We start from the raw sequence: 23,045 nt of genomic DNA, 5'->3' as shown, positions 1-23,045 counted from the left end.
GTGTCCCAAATAAAGTTCATTCCTGGTCTAGAAGAGGAGCTCCATTAAGTTTATTACATAAAAACCCAACACTGGGTCTAAGGGACCTAGGGCCCACATAGCTATAACCTGGGCCCTGAATTTGAGCAGTAGCAGCTGAGCTACTAGCTCAGGTCTTGGCCTACCTGGCTTTGCCGGCAGACTCCTATGCATCCTGCAAGACCCTGTCTGAATGTCTGTTAGAAGCAGCTGCTGCCTTCTGTGAACATACAGCACCATTCATGGCTACAGGCATCTGCAGGGAGTTACCCCCATAGTACATGGAAGATGGTCACCCAAGTCCATATCTGGGCCAGGCAGGAAGACTGGGACCCCAGTCCTGTTCCTTACATCCGCTTCCTCATCTTGCCCTTCCTAGAGGGGGCACCCCGGCCAAAGGCACCCCGTCGTAGCTCCTGGGCACGGTGGCGATTACGAGCTGAGAGCTGCTTGAGGCCCCCTCGCTGCAGGAAGCGCATCTTCTGAGCCCTGCGCCGCTGCTTCAGGATCTGCTCCTTGGTCTTGAGTTCAGAGCGCATGTGACCTGTAGGGGTGCCTGGCGCTCGGGGCTGGGATGCACCTGTCAGCACAAGGATTTGGGAAACTCAGCCTGTGACCCACTGAGCTTGGAGGCAGGGGCCAGGCTGGCAAGCAGCAGCCACTCTGGCACTCAGGACTCAACAGGGGGCCTTACACACAGGGGGGTCTGCCCCCTGTCAACATGGTTGTTAAGCAGACTGTAGCAGACAGCTGGCTTCTAATCCTACTGTAAGCTGATTGTGGCTCAAAGGTCAAAGAAGCCAAGTTCCAACTGACCACTGGTACCCCGGTCAGCCCATATTTTAAGGGCGATCTTCAACCATAAGCCAAAGCTACTGACGACTCCATCTTTGCAGAGGCACTTTCCTAAGCAGCAGCTGCCAACAGCCCAGTGTGGCTACGAGATCCCATCCCAGTCCCCAGCTAGACCATTGCAGCACCTGGTGTTGAGGTGGAAGGTAGTCAAGCATCATCTTCTACCTCTAGGTGTGTGCACACTGGCTTCATTCAAGAGGTGGACCACTCACTCACCCTGTCACCAGCTACCTCCATTGCTCTGCCTGCCCAGTGGGAGGGGCCAGAGGCCATGTCCTGCTGGGTGAGGCTGTGCCATGAGAAGCCAGGACGAGTCCACTGTGGAACAGGGTGGGGAGTTCCACAAAGCACCCATGGGCCCATTCCACCCAGCACTGAGACCGTATGGCTGTCCTCCACCCCGTTTTCCCTATTCCAAGCACACGCGGGTACCACTGGCTCACCAGCTCTCACCAATCTTACCTTGGCCATGTCCTCTCTTCCCATTTCTTCGTTGTACCAAGCCTCGCTGGTTAGATGTCCCTTCCTCCTCAGAGTCTCGGTCATCAATTTTCTGTTTCTGTTTCCACTTTTGGTAGCTAGGAAGCGTTGTTAAGGAAGTACCCTGGCCAGTCCAAGATGGAGGTGTAGACCCAGCCCACCTCAACAGATACAGACCCCTAATAAAGGGTGACTGCAGAGGAAGCTACATGGCCCTTCCCACTTAGGTCACACCCCCAGGTGCAGTCCCACCAATAGAAACTGCAGCTGAGGAAGCCTCCTGGCCCTGCCCCTCCATGCCCTGCCCATCAAGATACAGGTCACGCTTGTAGGAGCTGCTAATATAGCGGCCACTCTCTGTCTTGATCTTCTTCTTGTCCTCCTGGCCTGACTGACCCACAAACCGTTTCTTCTTCCGGTCCCTGAGGGAGAGGGAGAGGGAGAGGGAGGTGGGGATCTACTGTGGAGAGGCAGCCTGGGATGATCAGCTCCCATGGGAGCCTGTTTCCTCACCTGCCCCTTGCATACAGCCAGTAGAGGATTAAAGTACATTCATACCTGGCCTGCGCAAGCCAGTCGGTAATGTCTCACCCCAGCCTTCCACCCTTCTTAGGAAGTTCGGGTCTCAAAAAGAGTTTGGAGGTTAGGGACTGGCACCAGCACTGGGAGTTCAATTCCACTCCATTTCCCAGCCCTGTGTATGTTAAGGGGAGTCACATTAACAGTCCTCCTGAGCAGAGCAAGTTAGAGGCTTGCCTGGAATGGCCAACCATCAAAAACAGTAGACAAGGGGACTGGAGAAGATGAGTCAGTGGTTAAGAACACTTCCTATTCTCCCAGAGGACCTAGGTTGGGTTCCCAGCACTCTCACTGAGCAGCTCACAATCACCTGAAACTCCAGCTCTAGGGGATCTAAAGTCCTCTTCTGTCCCCCACAGGCACCTGTACTCACATTCACATACTCACACACAGACACATACATACATGTGAATAAAAATAAAAACTAGGGGCTGGAGAGATGGCTCAGTGTTAAGAGCACTGACTGCTCTTGAAGAGGACCCGGGTTCAATTCCCGGTACCCACATGGCGGCTACGAACCGTCCTTAACTCCAGTTCCAAGGGAATCCGAAGCCCTCTTCTGACCTCCGTGGTATTGCACAACACGGGTGCACCCACGTACATGAAGGCAATACACTCATACACATAAAATAAAAAAGAAAATAAATAAGTAAAAACAAAACAAGTAGCAGACTGGACAGACAGGGCAGGCAAAGGGGTCACCATTCCTGTTCTCAGCAGTCAAAAGGGGGCAGAAAGAGTCACGTCTAGTGGCAGGGGGACCACCTGGCACCCAGTCAATGGGGAAGGGGCCTTCTCCATCACTTACCACTTGAACTGCTGCCGGCCTCGGGTCAGGTTCTGTGCTTCATCTCCCATCAGATCAAGGACAGCACCAGCCACCTGCTGCTCAAAGGCCCCCCCAGCCCCACCGACGCTCAGCCTGCAAAGGAAAATGGGAGATCCAATTAATAGGGCACAGACTCTCCTGCCCTACCCCGACAGATGCCAGCCCATCACTCACCCACGCTCACTGTCAAAATCCTTGGGCCGATAGGGGATATAGAACTCCTGGTCCCGCTGGCGGGCCTCCTCCCTCTGCTTCTTGGATCCTTGGCTGGGTGCTGGCTTCTTCCGCTTCTGCCCTACAACCTCTGTGAAAACGTCCTGGCAGGCAAAGCCCCAGTGTCACCCCTGTGGCCTTGGGGAGCCCTGCCAATGCCCAGGCCCTGGGACTTCCTTGTTTGCCTGCCAGAAGACAGTGTCTCCTACAGGACTGTTTCCTTATCCACACGTCAGCCCCTGCCATGGAAGCGGGGCAAGAGGGGTGGGGTGGCTGCTGGCAGTGACGAGGCCATATTTCAGTCCTGGCTCTGACCCCAACCCTGGCCACAGCTTACTCTTCACAATAGGATACAGCCTGGGGGTTTGTGACTAGACTTTCAGCGATTGAACCTTCTGCTTCAGGGAGACAGGAGAGCTGGACAGATAGAGAGCTAGAAGTATGGGTCTCAGTCATATGGGTGGGACTCTGTCCTCCAGCCCTGCCTTCCAGAAGTCCACAGTCTGCCACTGCCTATGTTCCCCTGGCTGCTGTGCCTCCCTCCTCCTGGGACCTTAGGCTGCACCACTTGGTCATAGTACCCTAGTCCACAACATCTAGAAAAGGGACTCTAGCTTTTCTTTGGTTTTTTGAGACATCTCACCCTGTAGCCTAGGCTGGCTTTGAACTTGTGGCATACCCCTGCCTTAGTCTCTCCAGTACTGGGATCACAGGCATGAACCACCACACTTGCTTGAAAAGGGACTCTTCTGGAAATGGTAGCAGGAGCCCCTGGCCCACAAGAGGCTGTCTAGCCCATGCCTATCCCCTAGGTGTTGAAACTCACAAGTCCCTATGCAAAATCTCTGATAATGAGACCCAGACACCACACAGTGTGTGTGTATAACACAGCCTCTGTGCCCTGTACCTTGGGTTTTAGATCATAATGATGGAAACATTCCACATCCTTCTCCTGCCCCAGAGCACAGACTGGAAACTAAGGCTGCACCCCACTTCCACAGACAGCAGGGTTGAGGGCTGTATCGTGACTTCTCTCATGGACTCGTGGGATATACCCCTTCCCTCTCCCAGATCCAGCCCTGCACCTGCACACTGTCTCCTGCGTCCTCCTTGTCCTCTCCCTTCTGAGGCCACTCCTCCTGGGAGACACGATTAGATGGGCCTTCTTGCCGACCCTGCCGCTCCTGCCGTCCCTGCTGGTAGCTGGAGATGGCTTTGCGGTCCTTGTGCCGCTTAGCACGCATCACCTGGCTGCTTAGGTCCCGGCTGGTGGCGTTGATCTCAAAGATGGTCTGAAGAAGGGCTATCACGTCAGTGGCCCACCAATCTCCCACCCCAGTCCCCACCCTCAGCTGGATGAGTCCTCTACGGACATCCCTCAAGTCCTCTTCACTGTTGGAGGTGGGACCTTCACTATTAGCACTGCACAATTAGAGAGGGAAGCCCTGAAAGGGTTAGTTCCTTGCCCAAGGCCACACAGCAAGGAAAAGTTGGAGCCTGGACTTCACAAAGTGCACTTGGCTTTGAAGCCAGTGCTTCCTCCAGGCACTCCCCAGTGGCCTATGCAGCAGACAGCCTGGCTGCCTTCTTCTTGACCTTTGGACATGCACCCACTGTATACTCCCAGAGGTGACCAGCAGAAGTGAAGAGGTAGAGGAGGGAGTCAAGTCTGGTGAAGGAGGGCTCTTCAGTCTCTCAAGGGCTGAGAACACGTCATACCATTAAGGGGACTCAATCTACCTGAGTGGTGGGAAGTGGCTGCTGCCTGGACCTGCTGTGCACGACCGGAATAAATACACAAAAACAAGGATGTCTATGGAGGTGCTGACAGCCAGAGCTGTCAAGTGGTCAAGTGTATGTGTGCCAGGAAGCTTTCTCTGGGTCCTTACTCACCGTGCGGGCACGGTAGTTCTTGATGCTATCCACCAGCTTCAGGCGCTGCAGCTCACCTTCCTCGAAGCGTGAGCCTGGCAGGGAGGGAGGTATATGAGAGGCCAGGGTGGGCTGGGCAGGGCTAGCCTGCTCCCACCTACACAATCCTTTGGCATCTCACTGAAAAGTGGGTGCAGGCCAAGCCCTGCCAGGTCCAGCTCCTTGGCTCTCTTGATGGACTCAGGCGAGGGCGCCGGCCGTGAGCGTACATACTGCTGCTGTGCATTATCGGCCACGCGGCACAGGCCCCGCAGCTCCAGCGATGCCTGTAAGGTGGTCTGTAGGCTGCTGTCCTCATCATCTACCACACTCTGTGGCACCCGGCCCAGCATGCCATCTCTGCCAACCATACCTGCCAGCCATAGGGCACACACAGTGAGAGGGCCAGCCCACACTCTGTCCCCTCCCAGGCCTATTGAACCCTAGGAAAACAGCTACAAACTAGAATCAAATCTATAGAGCAGCGTGTACAACCAGACCCCAGGATGTACTGCACCAGGGCTACAAACTACAGCTGTCCCAGTGCCCACAGCCATTCACACAGCATGGTCAGTGGCAATCTTGGATCTAATCCAGCTTCCACCTCCTGAAACCAGGGTGTCTGTACCCCTGCCTGCCCATGAACTCCCTAGGGACCTGAGCCCTCTCTGGTCTCCCCTCACCTGCTGGCTCCTCATGAGGTTGGGCAAGGGTGACAGAGCGGCCCAGGAACAAGTGCAGGTCCAACAGGTAGGGGACCTCATCTGGGGCCACCAGGGAGTAGGCCGTGCCACTTCGACCAGCTCGGGCCACACGGCCTATGGGAGGATAAAGCTGAGCTTCAGTAGAGGCTCCCCAACTCCAGCAAGGGTCACCTCTGCTGACCCTCAGGAGTGAGCCAGGGCAGAGCCCTCCCTGAAGTGCTGTCCCTACCTATGAAAAGGGGCAGTGGACTGGCTCTGAGATGGCACCAAGCCTGACAACCCGAGTTTGATCCCTAGAACCCATAGGATGAAAGGAAAAAACCTGACTCCTACAAGTTGTCTCTGACCTCCACATTCACTGTGGCACAAGTATTCTCTCTCTCTCTCTCTCAATAAAGAAAAAGGGGGATGGCTGATCAGGGTGGACAGCTAACCTGTGGGAAGCACATGTCAGCACAGAGCTCTAGAAGTGGCTGGAAGTGGCCCAGAGAAATATGTTCAATGTTTTCTCTCTCAGCTCCATGCCCACAGAAGACCCTGGTTGGAGCTGTGCCAACACAGAACTCAAGAGAAGTGTGAGAGGGCAAGGGAAGCAGAGGTCGGTGGTCCCACACTCTCCCGGCAGATACTATCTCAGGAGGGTTTGGAGGATGGCCCCCACCAAAACCATCACAGATGCAAAGAGTCCTACAAAAGGTTTAGTTTAGTCCCCACGCTGAGAACCACCTGAAGGCTTCAGGACAGAGCACCGGCTTTGTTAACATGTGCATGATCACAAGATGGGAATTAAAACAGCTGAGGATGAGCCCAACCTGGCCCATCATTTGCACATATAAAGCTTTACTGGTACACAGCCATGCCCATTCATTTATAATTTCTCAGCGTTAACTTGCCTTATAAAAATGTAGATTAAGTAGCTATGACGAAGATAATCTAGCACACCAAAATCAAAGTACACACTGCCTAGCCCTTTACCCCAGAATGCCTTCACAGTTAGTGAGGAGACTTCTTAGTGTATGGTGATGTAAGAAGCAGCAGTTTGCGGAAAAGAGCCCAATCACAAGTAAATTCTAAGTACTATTACATTTCAGTTTGTTTCTGGTTGGTTGGCTGTTTTTTCAGACAGGATCGCCCTATAGCCTCAGCTGGCCTGGAACTTGCTATGTAGACCTTGATCTCACAGAGATCCACCTACCTCTGCCTCCTGAGTGCTAAGATTAAAGATGCATACCACCACACCCAGCTTTGTAGGGTTTTTTTTTGTGGGGGGTGGAGAGGATAGACACGGCCTCGTGGAACCCAGGCCTCCTCCATCATACCTAGCTTGCATCTATGTCTCAAGAAAATACCAGGTCCCGTATTTGTAGGTTTCCATGTAAGCGGTCTGATCTGTGTTTGGTCATGTGATACAAGAGGAATTCCCCTGGGGGGCTCTGGAAACCCCCTAGATACAAGGAACCAGCTGTCCACAGACCATGGGAACTCAGGACAGCAGGTAGCCAGTGGCAAGGATGTGCCCAGAGACCCACAGAGGGCCCTCTGCATTCCCCAACAGTGATGTAACAGGGCACAGCCCTCTGCCTCTGAGTCCACCCATCAGGCAGCTGGGCACACATATTCAACCACATCCAGACACATGTACCCAACACCCTAAGAAACCCTGCTCCCATTTTCTCTTCTCCCACACATTCACCTAATTTATTCACGTGTACAAACACAGCACACAAACTCATAGTATGTTCAGTGACAGAGCACATGCTAGGCACGTGTAACTCCCTGAGTTCCATCCCCAGCATCAAATGGGGGGAGCAGGTAATCAGAGACCTAGGAGACTATCTGTTGGGATCTACCCAAGAAGAATTCCCTGAGGTCTCAGTTTCCCCACCAGTAGTGGCAGGAGCTAAGCCCCTATTCTCAGCTGCCAGCAACTCGCAGTGTCCCTCCCCATCAGTGCCACTGCCAGGGCTCTGGTTCCTCACCCACACGATGCAGGAAGAGCTTGCCCTTGGCAGGGAAACTGTAGTTGATGACGTTGTCCAGCAGGGGGATGTCCAGGCCCCGGGCAGCCAGGTCAGTCACAATGAGGGTGGAGCACTTGCCATGAGAGAACTTGGCCAGGTTGATCTTGCGGGCTGTCTGGTCCAGGGCACTGTAGATGTGGGCACAGCTCATGCCCTGGGCCGTCAGCAACTGCTCAGAGCGAAGGGTGGGAGGTGAGATGAGCCTTGTTGGGAATAAGGGCAAGAGACAGGGCTGTAGAGCAGGAGGGCCATGCACCCTTGGTTTGAATCACAGCTCTGCCAGCTGACCTGATTGCTACCTCCAGTAGTATAAAAGGAACTTCTCCCACCTCCCAGATCTGCAAGGCTGCTTGTGCATCAAAAGGCGATGCTGTGAACAGTAGGCTGCCTTAGGGATGCTGTGTGACCATGGACAAATTATCCAACCTCTCTGTGCCTCACTTTCCTCATCTGTAGACAGGGAGTATAATGACTCCTCTGTACCTCTGCTATAAGAACTGAATGGCTTCCTGCACACAGTGCTGAGCCTGGAACACAGGAAGTGCCAACTGCTCTCTAAAAGCTACTGTTTTAGTCTTATGCATTAGCCCAAGCAGGTGCACAGGGGAGGAGGGCACCATTGACGTGTGTGGAGCAAGTGAAACCCAGGGACCCGTGTCCTCCGCAGAGCCCAGGTGTGGATGCTAGGGTGTGAGGCAGTGGCTAAGCAGCCCTTCCTCCAGCTTCCTAGGGTGCTGGGACTTCCCACACTTGCCTCTAGTTAAGAGTCACACAGGTATGCACAGGTGGCTAAGGGCACCCTATATTGCTTACCACAGAAGTATAATGTCTATGTGTCAGATATACATTGAAAACCCACCAAAAAATGCCCAGTCTGCTGGGGTACATTTCAGATAGTCTACATAAAATGCCAGACAGGTCAAGACCTGCCAGGGCGTGCTGATAACAGCTGTGCCCACCTAACAGGCACAGGATTACTGTGTGAACTCTGACAGCTCAGATAGTCATGAACTGTTCTGCTGCTGCCCTCTGATGGCCACCGTACGAAGTGCAGCCCCAAGTTCAGAATGAGACAGGTGCTTGTCCCCAAGTCTTTCTATCCCATCTGTACAGTAGGCTGCTCACCTCTGTGAGGTACTCAGCATGGTGCTTTGTGGCTACAAACACCACTGTCTGGTCCTGAGGCCTCACGATAGTTCGCAGCAGGTGGAGAAGCACTGCAGCCTTGGTGTCCTCGCGCACGAGGAGAAAGGAGGTCTGTGGGAAGAGGGGCAGCATGAGTCCTTGGATGTGGGCCTGCAGGGCCCACCTGGCCACTAGCCTGTGGAAGGTGCCCGACACCACCTCACCTTGAGCTGCTCATTGAGCTTGGTATCCACATCTAGTCGGATGAGCATGGGCTCTGTTAGGCCTGTGCAGGGCAGAAAAGGCCACGGGGTTCACTGACAGGCAGGACTCTCCTACACCCACCCTATCTCAAGTCCAACACCATACCCAACCTACTCACCTGCTCGGGCAAACTCCACCAGCAGTTTGGGCAGTGTGGCTGAGAACAGCACTGTCTGGTGGCCCCCTGGAAGACGGCCTATAATCTCCTGTAGCTGCTCGGCGAACCCCATTTCAAATAGCCTGGGGGTAGCAGGCAGGGTGGGTCAGGAGAGGGGCCTACACCCTAAGGAGTACAGAACCTCAGCCACCCTCATCCCAGAATCCCCACCCTGTGCACCGATGTTTATTTTTTTACAGGGTTTCCTTAGTCCCAGCCTGCCTGGAAGTCACTATGGAGAGAAGGCTGGCCTCCATCTCATAGAGATCTGCCTGCTTCAGTCTCCTGAGGGCTGAGATTAAAGGTGCACACCACCATGCCTGGCCACCTAAGACCTCACCAGAGCAGTAACAAGGACCTTGAATTTGCTGCCCAGTCCATTTCCTACAAGCGCATGCTGGGATAAATGAGCCCAGCCCCAGCTCTGCACCAGTATAGATCTCTGTCTTTGGGGGTCTCACAGCACCCCACAGGGTATGTGCAGCTTTACCTCCACTTTCTAGATGACGCAGTTCTGGCCCAGAGGCACAGTGCCGTGCCCAAGTTCAGATATAGAATATGATCCCATGTATCTAACGATCATTTTATTTTATGGCTTTTTTTTTTTTTTTAAATACACAGGGTCTCCCTGTAGTCCCAGCTGACGTGGGATGTATACCAGGCTGGCCTCTATCTCACAGATCTGCCTGTCTTGGCCTCCTGAGTGCTGGGAGTAAAGGCATGCACCACCACACCTGGCTTTTAGGATTTTATTTTATTTGGCTTTTTTTGGGTCTGTGCTAATTTTAATCCTCCAAAATCACGTTTTTGGTTTTTCCTGTGCTGGAGCTCAAACTCAGCCTTGTGCACACTAGGCAAGTGGTCTCCCTGCAGCAACATCCCAGTTTGACCGTGTCACTCTTTTCAGTTCTCCAAAGTAGAAAAAGGAAACTGCTGCTGCTGACTGTGACCCGCCGCACACATGATGGAACCGCACACTCAGGTCTCCCTGGGCTGAGCCATCCTCCTGGTGAACCCCCCTTCCCTCTGCTTCCTGGGCCTCGGGGCTGACCCCAACAGCACTCGGGTGCACCTGTGGACTCACCTGTCGGCTTCATCAAAAACCACATACTCTACACTCTGCAGCTTCAGGTTCATCTCCACAGCCACGTGCATCAACCGCCCAGGGGTGGCAATGATTCTAGAAGGGGTGCATAGGCCACGTCACCCCAGGTCCAGGGCCACACCACAGCCCCCACCACCCTCCAGCCACAATCTAGGAAGGAACCCCAGAGCATCCCCCATCAACAAACTCACACGTCAGGGTTCTCATGCAGGGCTGCAAACTGGTCTTCCATTCTGGGGAGGAAATGGGGTCAGTTTGGGACAACAGGGCTTTGAGTTTGTCCCTCCCAGTATCAAACAGCCATGTGGCTTTCCAGATCCCACCCCAAGCACACGTGAGGCGTGGAAGTGAAGAAAAACTATGGTTGACACTCAAGGCAAAGGCCTGTCAGAGACACAAGATGAAATACAGAAGAACAGTTACAGACATGGGCTCAGCCACAGAATCCTGGGCTTCCTGGGTGGTTCCAGATAGAACAAAGCTGTGATGGACCCACAGCACCACCTTGTGACTCGCCCTGGAACTACCACTTCACCTAAATCCTCACTTGGTTTGGGCAGACATCTCTAACTTCCTGTGAAACACCCTTGAGGCAGTTGTAGGAGTTGGGATCCTGGCTAGGCCTTCTGATAATCACAGACTACAGAGAATAAAGGGGCCACCCTTGGTGGGAGAAGACAGGATAGAGGGCCAGACAGGGTGAGCAGAGTGGACTAACAGCAGCTGAGGCATCCCTGCAGGGCTCTGGGTACGACTGCTCATCAACTTGGCTGTGGTGCCTACTCCCTCATATGGCACCTGTTCCCCTGGGTAGCACCACATCCTATACATCTGAGCTGTAACATTCCTTGATCCACACTACCCAGGGCTTGGTAGACCCTGTGAGCTGACAGGTCCCTTGCAGGAAGCTAGACCCTCTGACTCCATCACGTGGGGCTGTGGGTCATTATTCCAGCATCTGGCACATGTTCCCATCTAGCTTGTTTGAACAAGCAGAGAAGTTGCTGTTACTGATAAGCAATGACTACCACTGAGGCACCGGGGTGAGGGTTCCTTACTTGTCCCCGCCCAGGATCAAGGCAATCTTGAGGCCGGTGAACTTGCCCAGCTGTGGAGAGAGGGGAACAGAGGAATGGCGTGCGGGTGAGGGCTCTGCTGTTTCCGCCTCCTCACAGCTTCCCACCAGGCCCCAGCTGCTCCAAAGACACACACCTCTTTGGTGAACTTCATGGTCTGTAGGGCCAGCTCTCGGGTAGGTGAGAGGATGAGTGCCCGGGCCCCTGTCTGGGCACTGCGAGCCTTGAGTCGCTCAAACATGGGAAGGAGGAAGCAGGCTGTCTTGCCACTGCCAGTCCGGGCCATGGCCACCACGTCCTTGCCGTCTAGGATCACTGGTATGGTCTGTGGGATATAGGTGAAAGGTGGAGTCAGCTTGGGCACCAGCATGGCTGGGCAAACTAGGGATCTCAGAGAAGAACCAAATCCATTTATACAAAGGTCTGTTTGTATACCTCTAGGGATGGGCAGGTCACTGCTGCACCTCCAGCTGCAGACTCTGCCTCCTAGGCTAGGTCTCCTTGTCCCTAGGATCACTGTTTGCCACACAGCTAAATGTCTGAGGGCAACAACTGCAGGCCCAAGGCCATTGTGGGGAACCTGCAAACTGCAGGGCAGGACTCAGCAGTGGGTACAACTGGGACAGAGACTCAGGGTCATATCTCAGCTCTGCTGAGCCCGACTTTCTCCTGTGAAGTGGCTGAGCTATGTGAAGCTTTAGATGGAGTGAAGATGGCAAGAGAGCTGACAGGAATGGCCGTCACAGGCCACTTCTCACCCGTGCCCCAGCCCATAGTTCTCTGGCCTCTCACCTTCCTCTGGATGGGTGTTGGCACCTTGTAGCCCTTCTTCATGATCCCTTTGAACACAGGGTAGCTCAAGCCTGGGAGAGACGTGAGAGTAGTCAGGGGACCAGGGACCATGGCAGCCACCACAGGGCACATTATAAGACAAAGCACTGTTCTGCCCACAGATTAAACAGCTCAAAAAAACAGAAAGGAGACCAGTGAAATGGCTTGGTGGGTAAAGGAGCTTGCCACTAAGTCCAACAATCTAAGGTTCAATCCCTAGGACCCACATGATGGAAGCAGAGACCCAACTCTCCCAAGTTGTCCTCTGACAATCCATGCACAGACACACACGTAATTTAAATAAAAACAGTAATAAAGTAGAAACTGCAAGGTTAAATGTGCCTTCAGAGACCAGTCTACAGACCAAGGCATGGAGCCCCTCTTGACCTCCCCGGTTTGAATTCTTTTTCTGGTGTCTGTTTGAGACACAGCCTCTCCATGTAAAGTTCCAAAGACCTTTGAACTTTCCATCCTCTACCTCCTGAGTGCTAGGAAAACAGGTGTGTGTCACTCCCAGAACTAGTACTATAGGGTTGTTGATAAGTGGGGCCCATGAGGGCAGAATAGTGGCCCTTGGGACTGAATATGACTTGGGCTGAGGAGCTGGGAGTCAGTGGGAGGCCTATAGGCAGGACAGCACTAGTGTCTGCTGCTTTCTGGTCAACCTTTCATCTTCATGTTTCTGTTTGATTGTCTCTGTTTATCAATGAGTTTTGGCATGTTTGTTTTGATCTTACTGACCATCTAAACTGCTCTGTGAACTGAGTATTCAAGTTCTTCACCCAGTTCTCCCTCAGTGTCTGCCTTTTCTTACTGATTTGTAAGAACTTTTTGTATATTATATGCCCGATGTGCTGCAGATATAGTCCTGGTGCTTTTTGGTATATGTATGGCTATTTAAAAAGTCAAACTAGGGCTGAAGAGATTAAGAACACTGGTTAAGAACGCTGGTTATTCTTGCAGAAGACCCGGGTTGGAATCTGAGCACCCACGTGGCAGCTAACAACTGTCTGTAACTCTAGTCTCAGGGGATCTGACAGCCTCTTCTGACCTCCACGGGCATTGCACCACATGGGTACACTTACCCATATGCAGGCAATACACATATACACATAAAATAGAATAAATAAGTAAATTTTTTTTTTTTAATTAAAAAATAGCCAGGTGTGGTGGCGCACACCTTTAATCCCAGCACTTGGGAGGCAGAGGCAGGGGGATCTCTGTGAGTTCAACACCAGCCTGGTCTACATAGTAAGTTCAGGACAGCTGGGGCTACAGGGAGACCCTGTCTCAAAAAGATTAGATAGATGATAGATAGATAGATAGATAAATAGATAGATGATAGATAGAAGATAGATAAGATAGAGAGAAGATTAGATAGATGATAGATAGATGATAGATAAGAAGATGATAGATAGATGATAGATAGCCAGATGATTAGATAGATGATAGATAGATAAGAAGATGATAGATAGATGATAGATAGCCAGATGATTAGATAGATGATAGATAGATAAGAAGATGATAGATAGATGATAGATAGCCAGATGATTAGATAGATGATAGATAGATAAGAAGATGATAGATAGATGATAGATAGCCAGATGATTAGATAGATAGATGATAGATAGATGATTGATAGATATAGATAGATGATAGATAGATAGATAGATAGATAGATAGATAGATAGATAGATAGATAAATAGATAGATGGATGGATGATAGAGTAAAACTAAAGCCAGGTGTGGTGGCCCATGCCTTTAATCCCAGCATTTGGGAGGCAGAGGCAGGTCATCTTGATCTCCAGAGTGAGTTCCAGGCCAACTGGGACTACAGGGAGACAAAACAAAAAGTCAAGCTAAGCAGTATTCAGATCACCCTTGGAAAGTCACTCTTTTCCTCACTGTTTTGTTAGTGTGAGGCAGGGTCTCCCTACATAACAGGCACATACCACCAGCTCCTTCAGATGGGGATCTCAATCATTGCTCTAGTAGGTTCTACTCTGTCAAAAGAGGAAACTTAAGGTTTTATTCCTGAGCAGGTACCCAGGCACCACCTGGTCATCCCATCCCTTCCTGCAGGGCAGTCCTAGAGGGTACCAATCCCTCCGCCACCTCCCATGTTTACAGTGGCACCCACTTTCCCATGCCTGCCCAGCCTGTATCTGGCCTGCTGCTCCCTGCTCAATGGCCCAGGATGCCCAGGGGACTGAGTCTGCTTCCTCAGTCTACTTAACACCTACCACAGTGCCAGGCCTAGGGCAGACATCAGTAGCTGAGCATAGAGGCAACAATGATTCCCCTACAGCACCTCTCCATCCCCCAAGCTGCCTCCCAGAGCCCCAGCTATCCAGTCTGTTCACCCACCCATGGACTGGAAACCCCCAGACTTCTTCTTCTTCTTGTTCTGGGCACGAACCATCTCCCGGGTGTCTGGCTCCACATCTGAAGTGCACTCCGAGGTGGGGAAGGTGGGTAGGGCTCGGACAGGACCCAGCTGCAAGGGAAGAATGGAGAGGCAGTGAGAGGGGACTTCTTCCCACCTGTGCCTCCCAGGAATCTCCCCAGCTCTCTCACAGGCTCTTAGGCCAGGGTAGTGCAGACAGACTCTGAGGACAGACTGAAAGGCCTTCTAGCCCAGCTCTGTCCTTTACCAATGGTGAAGCCGCAGCAAGGCCTTGACCGCCCCTAAGCCTGAATGTTCCTCCTGGAAACTGAAGATGGTAAAGGACATGGGCCCATGGGAGGGGGTATATGTCAAGACCCAGTGGGAAAGTATAACTCTTTCCAGAAGAGGTGGAAGCTGAAGATGGAGGACTCTCAGGGAAGAGGAGCTTGCTGTGTGCCTGTGGAGCTGGCTGAGCACCTGCCTAGCCACACTGTCCCCTGCAGGTCTGGTCCCTGTGAGTTCTGACAACAGCAAGCTGGCAGTCTCACTACCTTGCAATGGGTCCTGTATAATTTTCTTTTATTTATTCATTTATCTACCTACTTACCTATTGAGACAATATCACAGGCTATGTATCATAGGCTAGCCTGAAACTAACTACATAGCCCAGGCTGCCCTTGACCTCATGACAATCTTCCTGTCTCAGCCTCCTGGTGCTGGAATTACAGGTGTGAATGACCACACCTATAATAAAAAAAATAGGGTAACTATTTTTACACATGTATCATGTCAAAAGTACCTTAGAGTGTCTAAGTTTTAATGTATCAACACCGATTTTATTACTTTCATTTTCTTTCTTTTTTCCTCCCTTTCCATTCCTTATGAATTATGTTTGTTTTGTTTTTTGAGACAGGGTCTCATTATTCAGCTCTGGCAGGCCTCAAACTCACAGAGATCAACCTGTCTCTGCCTCCCAAATGCTGGGATTAAAGTCATGTGCCAGTACACCCAGCCTCCTTTTTTATCTTGCCTTTTGGCACAGATTAAGACTCCCCTCCTCCCACCAAATGTTGTTTTGTTGATACTAAGGATGAATCCCAGGCCCCTCAAACGAGAGGCAACATTCTACCACTGAACCATACCCTCCCCACACCCTTTTTTTTTGAGACAGAGTCTCCCTGAGCCCCAGCTGGCCTCGAACTCACTATGTAGACCAGGCTGGCCTCAATCTCACAGAGATCTACCTGCCTCTGCCTCTAGAGTGCTGGGATTAAAGGTGTGGACCACCATGGTCCACTTTACTTTTTATTTTTGATCTAGGCTCCCACTCAGTTGCCCAGGACCGCCTGGAACTTACCATGTAGCCTCCTATCTCAGCACCCCTAAGTAGCTGAGATCACAGGTTGCCCCATCAGACCCAGTCTATCTCCATCTGTATTCCTTTCCCACTTTGGTCTAACACCTTGTTTCACTATTTCATCTGTCTCCTTCAAGACTCTAGGTCTGTTGTCATGTGTGGCTAGGAAGTAAAGATGCACTTGGGTGACACAACTGAATGTCAGGGAACCGACACAAGTGTTTGTAACATACTGTTTGAGAGCACCAAGGTATGTATCTTATACTTTCATTCTATTTTTTGATTTTTAAATTTAGTATTATTATGTGTATGATGTGGGAGGAGAGTATGGAAGTCAGAAGACAACTTTTGTTTTTGGAGCCAGGGTCTCACTGTAGCCCCAGCTGGCTTGGAACTCACGGTATAGAACAGGCTGGCCTCGAACTCAAAGAGATCCTCCTGCCTCTGCCTCCCGAGTGCTGGGATCAAGTGTGCGCCACCATACCAGGCAGAACAACTTTTTTTTTGAGACAGGGTCTCACTATGTACCCCTGGCTGGCCTGGAACTTGCTATGTAGACCAGGCTGGCCTGGAACTCAAAGAGATCAGCCTGCCTCCCGAGTGCTGGAATTAGAAGCATGTGCCACCATACTTGGATTATTGACCTCTTACTGTGGTTTCTTTTCATCATACATAGACGTATTATGTTTATTTTTTTATTCATTCATTTATTCGTGTGTGCTGGGCATTGAGCTTGCTCAGTGGTAGAGAGTGGGCTCCCCAGATCCAGAAGGCACAAAGTCCATAATGGACCTTGAGTACATATGCTTGTGTCCCAGGATGAAGGAAATCCTTTTTGTAAAGAGAAATATTCAGGGACTGAAGGCATATCTAAGTGTTTCAGTGCATGCTCAGCATGGGAAAGGCCCTGAATTCAATCCCCAGACTGGCCTCCAACTTGATATGTGGCCAAGGATGACCTTGACTCCTGTGTCACCTGTCTTCACCTCCCTGGTGCTAGGATGACAGGCCTGTACCATCTAGTCTGCTTTTATTTGATTTTGGAGCTCAAACCCATGCTAAGGAAGCAGGCTATCAACTGAGCACACCCCAGCCCACAGCTGGGATTTTGATGTATAAAAAAAGTCAGCCCTGGGCTGGGTGTGGTGGCGCACGCCTTTAATCCCAGCACTAAGGAGGCAGAGGCTGGTGGATCTCTGTGAGTTCAAGGCCAGCCTGGTCTACATAGTGAGTTCCAGGACAGCTGGAGCTACAGGAAAACCCTGTCTCAAAAAAACAAAAAAAAAAAAGTTAGCTCCGAATTGGCTGGGCCACAGTAAAGCCCTTGGTATGAACCATGTGGGCAGCCTCCTCTCCCGGCAATTTCTACCTGTGTTCTCCTTTTTACTAGTTTCTGCACATTCATTAGGCACCTACTGAATGCCAAGGCATTGGCTAGGATGGGGAGGGGAAATGAAGGAAGAGGTTGTCTTTTTACACTAACACCTTCTTATTCCTGTGATATCCAGAGCCTTATTCTGTGAGGGTACCTGCCGTGCACAAGCAGGCGGGAGGTATGAATGGGCAGGCCCCCTTGGCGCTCACACGTGTCTCCCCACGTGTACACATCTGGCGCTCTGTAGTGGAATCCAGGCACCTTCAGTTTCAAACCTTTCTGTCCCCTCACAAGCCGTGAGGTTTTGGTCCAGCTTCCCAGCCCCTAGAGATGAGGCTCGCACAGCTGGGACAGGACCCATTTAGTTCGTGGCTCGCTTTTCAAAGTCTGGGTCCGGAGCCTCTCCTTTATTCAGTCTCTCAAGAATGCCCCAAACTCCGCACCTTAACTTTTCATTGGTTGGATGGGAGCTGAACCCCGCCCCTTGGGCGAAGGTACCAATGAGCGGGCGTATTCAATGAGCACCGGAAAGGCCAGGCCGAGCGCCCGAGGCAGGGGCTACGCCCGCGCCCCGGGCTCCGCGCTCCTACCTTCCGCGCCCGGGCGTCGTCTTCCGCCTGGATCTCGAACTCGCCGTCATCCGAGTCGCTGTCACGGGCCTGGGAACTGCCGCCCCGGCGCCTCCGGAGCCCCTTCTTCTTCTTCCATGGCGCCATGGCTGCTTCTGAACGCGGGCTCGGCCCCGTGCGTGTACCTGCAGCCATGCGGGTCGGGCGCTCAGACCCGGAAGAGGGCGGGGTCTGCGGAACGTAGGACAGCGGGGACCGGGGCGAAGGAAAGGGGGCGGGGACTGAGGTACCTTCCACTGCGCGGGGACTGGATGTCGGGAGAGACGGGCGGGGCCTCGGGCGTACCAACTTGCGGGGGCGTGGCGGGCAGAATATACCAATTGTGCGGGGGTGGTCTGTGGGACGTACTAACTGCCCTGGGCGGGGTCTTCGGGACGTACCAACTGAGCGAGGCCTGGCTTGGGCGCGCGTTGGTGCAAGCCCTATGCGCTTGGCACGCGCGGGTTGCTAGGGCCCGGCTTCCCGGACCAGGCCGACAGCCTGGGCTGTCCCGAGCTGCAGATTGGAACCCTGCAACACCCCAGGAGTGCAGATCTGAAGGGAAGAGGCGCTGGGAAGGGTACCTGGAGTTTTCAGGTAGGAAAAGAGCCCAGGAACTCAAGACCTCAGTGTGCAGCAGCGAGGGACGCCAGATCTGGAATCAGAGCAGGTTTCAGTGACCCTTGCACTCTTTTAGCTTTGTAGGCGTGACTTATGCATGCGACTTCGCTCTCTGAAGCCTCACATTTGTGATCCGTAAAATGAATTTAATCAGAACAACTTCTCCAGGCTATGGAAAGGATTAGGTGACGCCATGCTGGCAAAGCTCCTTGCACGAGGTAGGCATGGGCTCGACAGGGGCTAGCGTGACACCCCACACAGGAGTCCACTGACTTAGGGAACTGCCATCCTTACCGCTCCCACCATTAGTTTCTCTGGTTGATGCTATCCCTCATTCGCCCGCCCGCCTCCCCCAAGTTGTAAATATTTGTTGAGCCTACACTGTAAGCTAAAAGTACCTATTTATTCATTAAATGTTTGCTGGCAGCACCCACCCGTCATGACAACTAAAAAGACGGCTGGGGGGTGTGGCTGGGTTGGTCTCACCTAGCATAAACAGGGCCTTGGGTTCAATCCCCAGCACTGCAAACACTGGGCAGTACTACAGTTTGACTTGGGAAGTAAAAACAGAAGGATCCAAGAGTTCAGAGTCATTTCTGGCTATATAATATAGTGAATTCAAGGCCAGTTTGGGCTACATGAAACCTTGGAAGTGAGGGAGAAAGACATTTCCAGGGTGCGTCTTGGATGTTACACATACACGCACACACACACACACACACACACACACACACACGTTTGAGAAAGCCTAGTTCCTTTTGTTGAGATGGAAAAGGCCCCTTTGCCCTTGGTCTTGGAACTCCAGGCTGCCACTGTTCCTTCCCCTACCCTTTCACAGGGAGCCCTGGAGGCACAGCCTGGCATGCAGAGCCCACCCACTGTCACACCAGACCAGGAGCAGCGTGAAGACCCCTGTAGAGCTGGCAACCAGTGGAATGCAGACGCTCCACCCCAGCAGCTACAGGGTCAAGGCTAGGGCCTCCTATGTGGATGAGACCCTGTTTGGCAGCCCTGCAGGCACCCGGCCCTCACCGCCAGGCTTTGACCCGCCCTGGGCACAGAATTGCAACCGAACCAGAGGACTGGGCACGGGACCATCAAGGGCCTCTGTTGCCAAGGGAAACTGTGAGGTCACCCCTTCCAGGGGCAATACCCCAACCCTCACACCAAGGAAGAAGAACAAATACAGGTAACAGGGTTGGGGTGCATCCTATGCTCAGGTAGCTGACCTGGTCTCCTGGATGCTGTGATGAACTATTCTGAAGAAAGCAACTTAAGGGGAAAGGGTTTATTCTGGCTCACAGTCCATCCGCTGTTGCAAGGAAATCAGTGTTGGGAGCCCAAGACACCTGGTCACATGACATCTGTAGTCCAGAGGCAAGACAATAAGGGATGCTTGCTGCTCCACTCCCTTTCTCCCTTTCATTCAGCTCAGGACCCATAAAATGTAGTGCTGCCCACATTTAGGGTGGGTCTTCCCACCTCAGAACTCAAGAACGTCCATGAGCCAACCTAATCTAAACAATCCCTTATTGAGACAGCCCTCCCAGGTGATTCCAGATCTTGCCATCTTGACAACTGAAATTATTGGTTACAGTAGCTCTTCCGGTTCCTGGTACAGCCTGCTGTTCACCTGCCCTGGGCCAGCACCTTGACTTCTCTGAGCTGCACTTCCTCATGTAGAAAATAGAACCAATGGTCCTATTAAATGAGAGGTGTATACAGTGCTTAGCAGGTATACAGCTCTCAATAAATGGTAGTGTTGGCTGGTGAGATAGCTCTGTGACCTGAGTTCTATTGCTGGAACCTTTTTAAAGGTGGAAGAAGGCCGGGTGTGGTGTCACACGCCTTTAATCCCAACACTTGGGAGGCAGAGGCAGGCGGATCTCTGCAAGTTCAAGGCCAGCCTGGTCTACATAGTGAGTTCCAGGACAGCTGGGGCTACAGGGAGACCCTGTCTCAAAAAAGACAAATAAATAAATAAATAAATAAATAAATAAATAAATAAATAAATAAATAAATAAATAAATAAATAAATAAATAAATAAATAAATAAATAAGAGAACTCCATAAAGTTGTCCTCTGACCTCCACACGTGTAATATGTCTGTACACACATACACACACACACACACACATACACCCCACAATAATAATGACAAAATTCACAAATTTAGAAAGATGGCTCAGTGGTTAAGAGCACTGGGTATTCTTGCAGAGGACCAAGGTTCAATTCCCAGCACCCACATGCTGGCTAACAACCATCCATAATTCCAATTCCAGGGGGATCTGATGCCCTCTTCTGACCTCTGTGGGCAGTGCATAAGACAGATATACCTACCTACATGTAGGCAATACACTTGTACACATAAAACAAAATTTTTTTTTTTAACTTAGAAATTTAGCCGGGTGTGGTGGTGCATGCCTTTAATTCCAGCACTCAGGAGGCAGAGATAGGCAGATTTCTGTGAGTTCAAGGCCAACTGTTCTACATAGCAAGTTCAGTGAGTTCTAGGCCAACTAAGGCTACAGAGAGACTCTGTCCCAAAAAAGACCACCCCTCCCCCCAGAAAAGAAATTCTTGAAAAACTATTCAGACAAAAAAGATTACATCTCTGTAGAACTTGTATAGATCTTGTTAAAATTATTTTTATTTATTTTGGGGAGGAGAATGTACTTGTGCAGAGGTCAAAGAACAATTTATGGGAATCAGTTCTTTGCTTTTACCAGGTAGGTCCCAGGAATGGAACTCAGGTTGTCAGATTTGGCAGCAAGCACCCTTACCACCTAAGCCATCTTGCTGGCCCAAGCTCCTATAATCATGGTGGCACACGCCTTTAATCCCAGCACTCGGGAGGCAGAGGCAGGTGGATCTCTGAGTTCAAGGCCAGCTGGGGCTACAGGGAGACCCTGTCTCAAAAAAGACGGAAAAAAAAAAAAAATCTTGTCATTTCTAAACAACTATTTCCATGACATCTAACGTACATGGTATGCAGTACTGTGATTAGGCACCACCAGTAATCTGGAGATGATTAGGTACAGGAGGATGATGTAGGCTACATGCAAATATTCTCACTCCATAAACAGGACTTGAGTATATGCAGATGCTCACCAGGCCCCTGGAATGGTTCCCCCCATACCCGAGGATAACAGTACTTGGGACACTTGGTGGTAGGTGACAGAAAGATCACTCCAACTGGGTCCAACAGAAAAAAGAAATACGGAGCTCACATACGGGGCGCTGACTACCATGAGGCCTGTGGGTGTCCACTTTCTTTGCCCCTCCCCCTCAGTCTTCTGGACAGGAAAGGAGTCACAAGATGCAGGCTGATTACCTAACAAGGAGTCCCAAGGCAGACTCTCATTGGATAGACTTGTGTCATGTGGCCACCTTTTACCCACTCATCATAGGCAGGAGGATGGCATATACAGATTGGCCAGGCTGGGTACATCTGCCCATGCGGGATGGAGACTTGGGATAGAACAGAAGGAATGCATGGATATGGGGGAGACTGGCTTCCCTAGGGTGCCATGCTGAACAAGGACCCACAGGGTATATAGGCAAGGTGTCTGGTGGGGGAGCAGGGCTATGGAGGTCTTTAGAGTGATGGCCCCAGTCACTGTGTCCTTCCCTTTTCCAGGTTGATCAGCCATACCCCATCTTACTGTGATGAGTCGCTGTTTGGCTTCTGGTCGCAGGGCACCAGAGGGGAAGTGTCTCGGACAGCCATGGGGGATGCTGCCAAGCTCCGTGCCCTCTTCTGGACGCCACCGGCCACCCCTAGGGGTGGCCCCTCACCTCGGCCCAGGGAGACCCCACTGCGAGCTGTTCACCCAGCTGGACCCTCCAGGACAGAGCTCAGGGTGGCCACAAGCTCCAGGAAGCTGGCTCAGGATGGGTTAGATGCGCTCCGCCCTCTGGGGCAGGGCCGTTCCCATTCCCTTACCCACCTGAGTGTCCCCAGCACCAGTCACCCAGCCACCAGTCGCCGCCCCACAAATAAACCTCGGGATCCCAGGCCTTCCACAGCAGGGGTGACTGTCCAGAGTCCCCTGGTCACTCCTAGGGCATGGTCAGGCAGTGTTTCAGGGCCAGCTGTCCCCCGACGAGGGACAGGCCTCGCCAAACCAAAGCCCCCTTGGAAATGAGGCACTCACCAGGTAATCCTATGGCCCAGCAGCTGTGGCACAACCCCAGTGGAGTCCTCTGGGAGACCAGCATCTCTGGGGCCCCTAGGCTCTGGAGAGGCCCCCATGGGGGCCCTGGCAAGAACAGGCTGTGTCTCCCTGTGACCGCACAAACTCAGGATTCCCTGAACTGTCCCTCTCTGCCACACTCTGCCGTCTGTGCCAATTGTGTGTTCTGAAACTTTGAACTGATTCCTGCTCAGGATTCAGTTTCCACCAAGGGGAGGCCTCAGGGGACTCCTGGGCTGTGTGCGGCCCCTTTGGCGGAGGGGTCCGGTAAGCATTATTTTAATATTCTTGTATTTATTCCATGTATTAAATGCACCCATAGCTCATCAAA

At 51.9% G+C, this 23,045-nt stretch overlaps 2 protein-coding genes across 3 annotated transcripts; one reads left to right on the top strand and one right to left on the bottom strand.

Annotated features, from left to right (window-relative positions):
• Nucleotides 1–28: 28 nt before the first annotated feature.
• On the bottom strand, nt 29–18,112 carry Ddx54 (DEAD-box helicase 54). The gene is made up of 20 exons (XM_008847495.3): nt 17,880–18,112; nt 14,536–14,665; nt 12,130–12,200; nt 11,474–11,662; nt 11,320–11,369; nt 10,453–10,494; nt 10,241–10,336; nt 9,118–9,239; nt 8,960–9,021; nt 8,736–8,867; nt 7,569–7,779; nt 5,569–5,703; nt 5,028–5,258; nt 4,868–4,941; nt 4,060–4,266; nt 2,936–3,078; nt 2,741–2,854; nt 1,671–1,775; nt 1,336–1,451; nt 29–598 (listed from the first exon to the last, which is right to left on the bottom strand). Exons 1-20 carry the CDS (start codon nt 18,051–18,053, stop codon nt 366–368), a joined length of 2,637 nt encoding a protein of 878 aa, XP_008845717.1. The 5' UTR covers nt 18,054–18,112; the 3' UTR covers nt 29–365.
• Nucleotides 18,113–18,234: 122 nt separating this feature from the next.
• Nucleotides 18,235–23,045, top strand: Rita1 (RBPJ interacting and tubulin associated 1). 2 transcript variants are annotated; one of them, XM_008847482.3, is made up of 4 exons: nt 18,235–18,494; nt 18,595–18,736; nt 19,357–19,707; nt 22,159–23,045. In XM_008847482.3, exons 3-4 carry the CDS (start codon nt 19,454–19,456, stop codon nt 22,664–22,666), a joined length of 762 nt encoding a protein of 253 aa, XP_008845704.1. In that variant the 5' UTR covers nt 18,235–18,494; nt 18,595–18,736; nt 19,357–19,453; the 3' UTR covers nt 22,667–23,045. The 2 variants fall into 2 exon arrangements, with proteins under 2 accessions (XP_008845704.1, XP_008845703.1); XM_008847481.3 differs by lacking the exon at nt 18,595–18,736.

Source organism: Nannospalax galili, unplaced genomic scaffold (genome assembly GCF_000622305.1).
Source record: "Nannospalax galili isolate Female #2095 unplaced genomic scaffold, S.galili_v1.0 scaffold120, whole genome shotgun sequence".
NCBI lineage: Eukaryota > Metazoa > Chordata > Mammalia > Rodentia > Spalacidae > Nannospalax > Nannospalax galili.
Note: the sequence above shows the minus strand (reverse complement) of the source record. Positions and strands in the feature narration are given on the sequence as shown.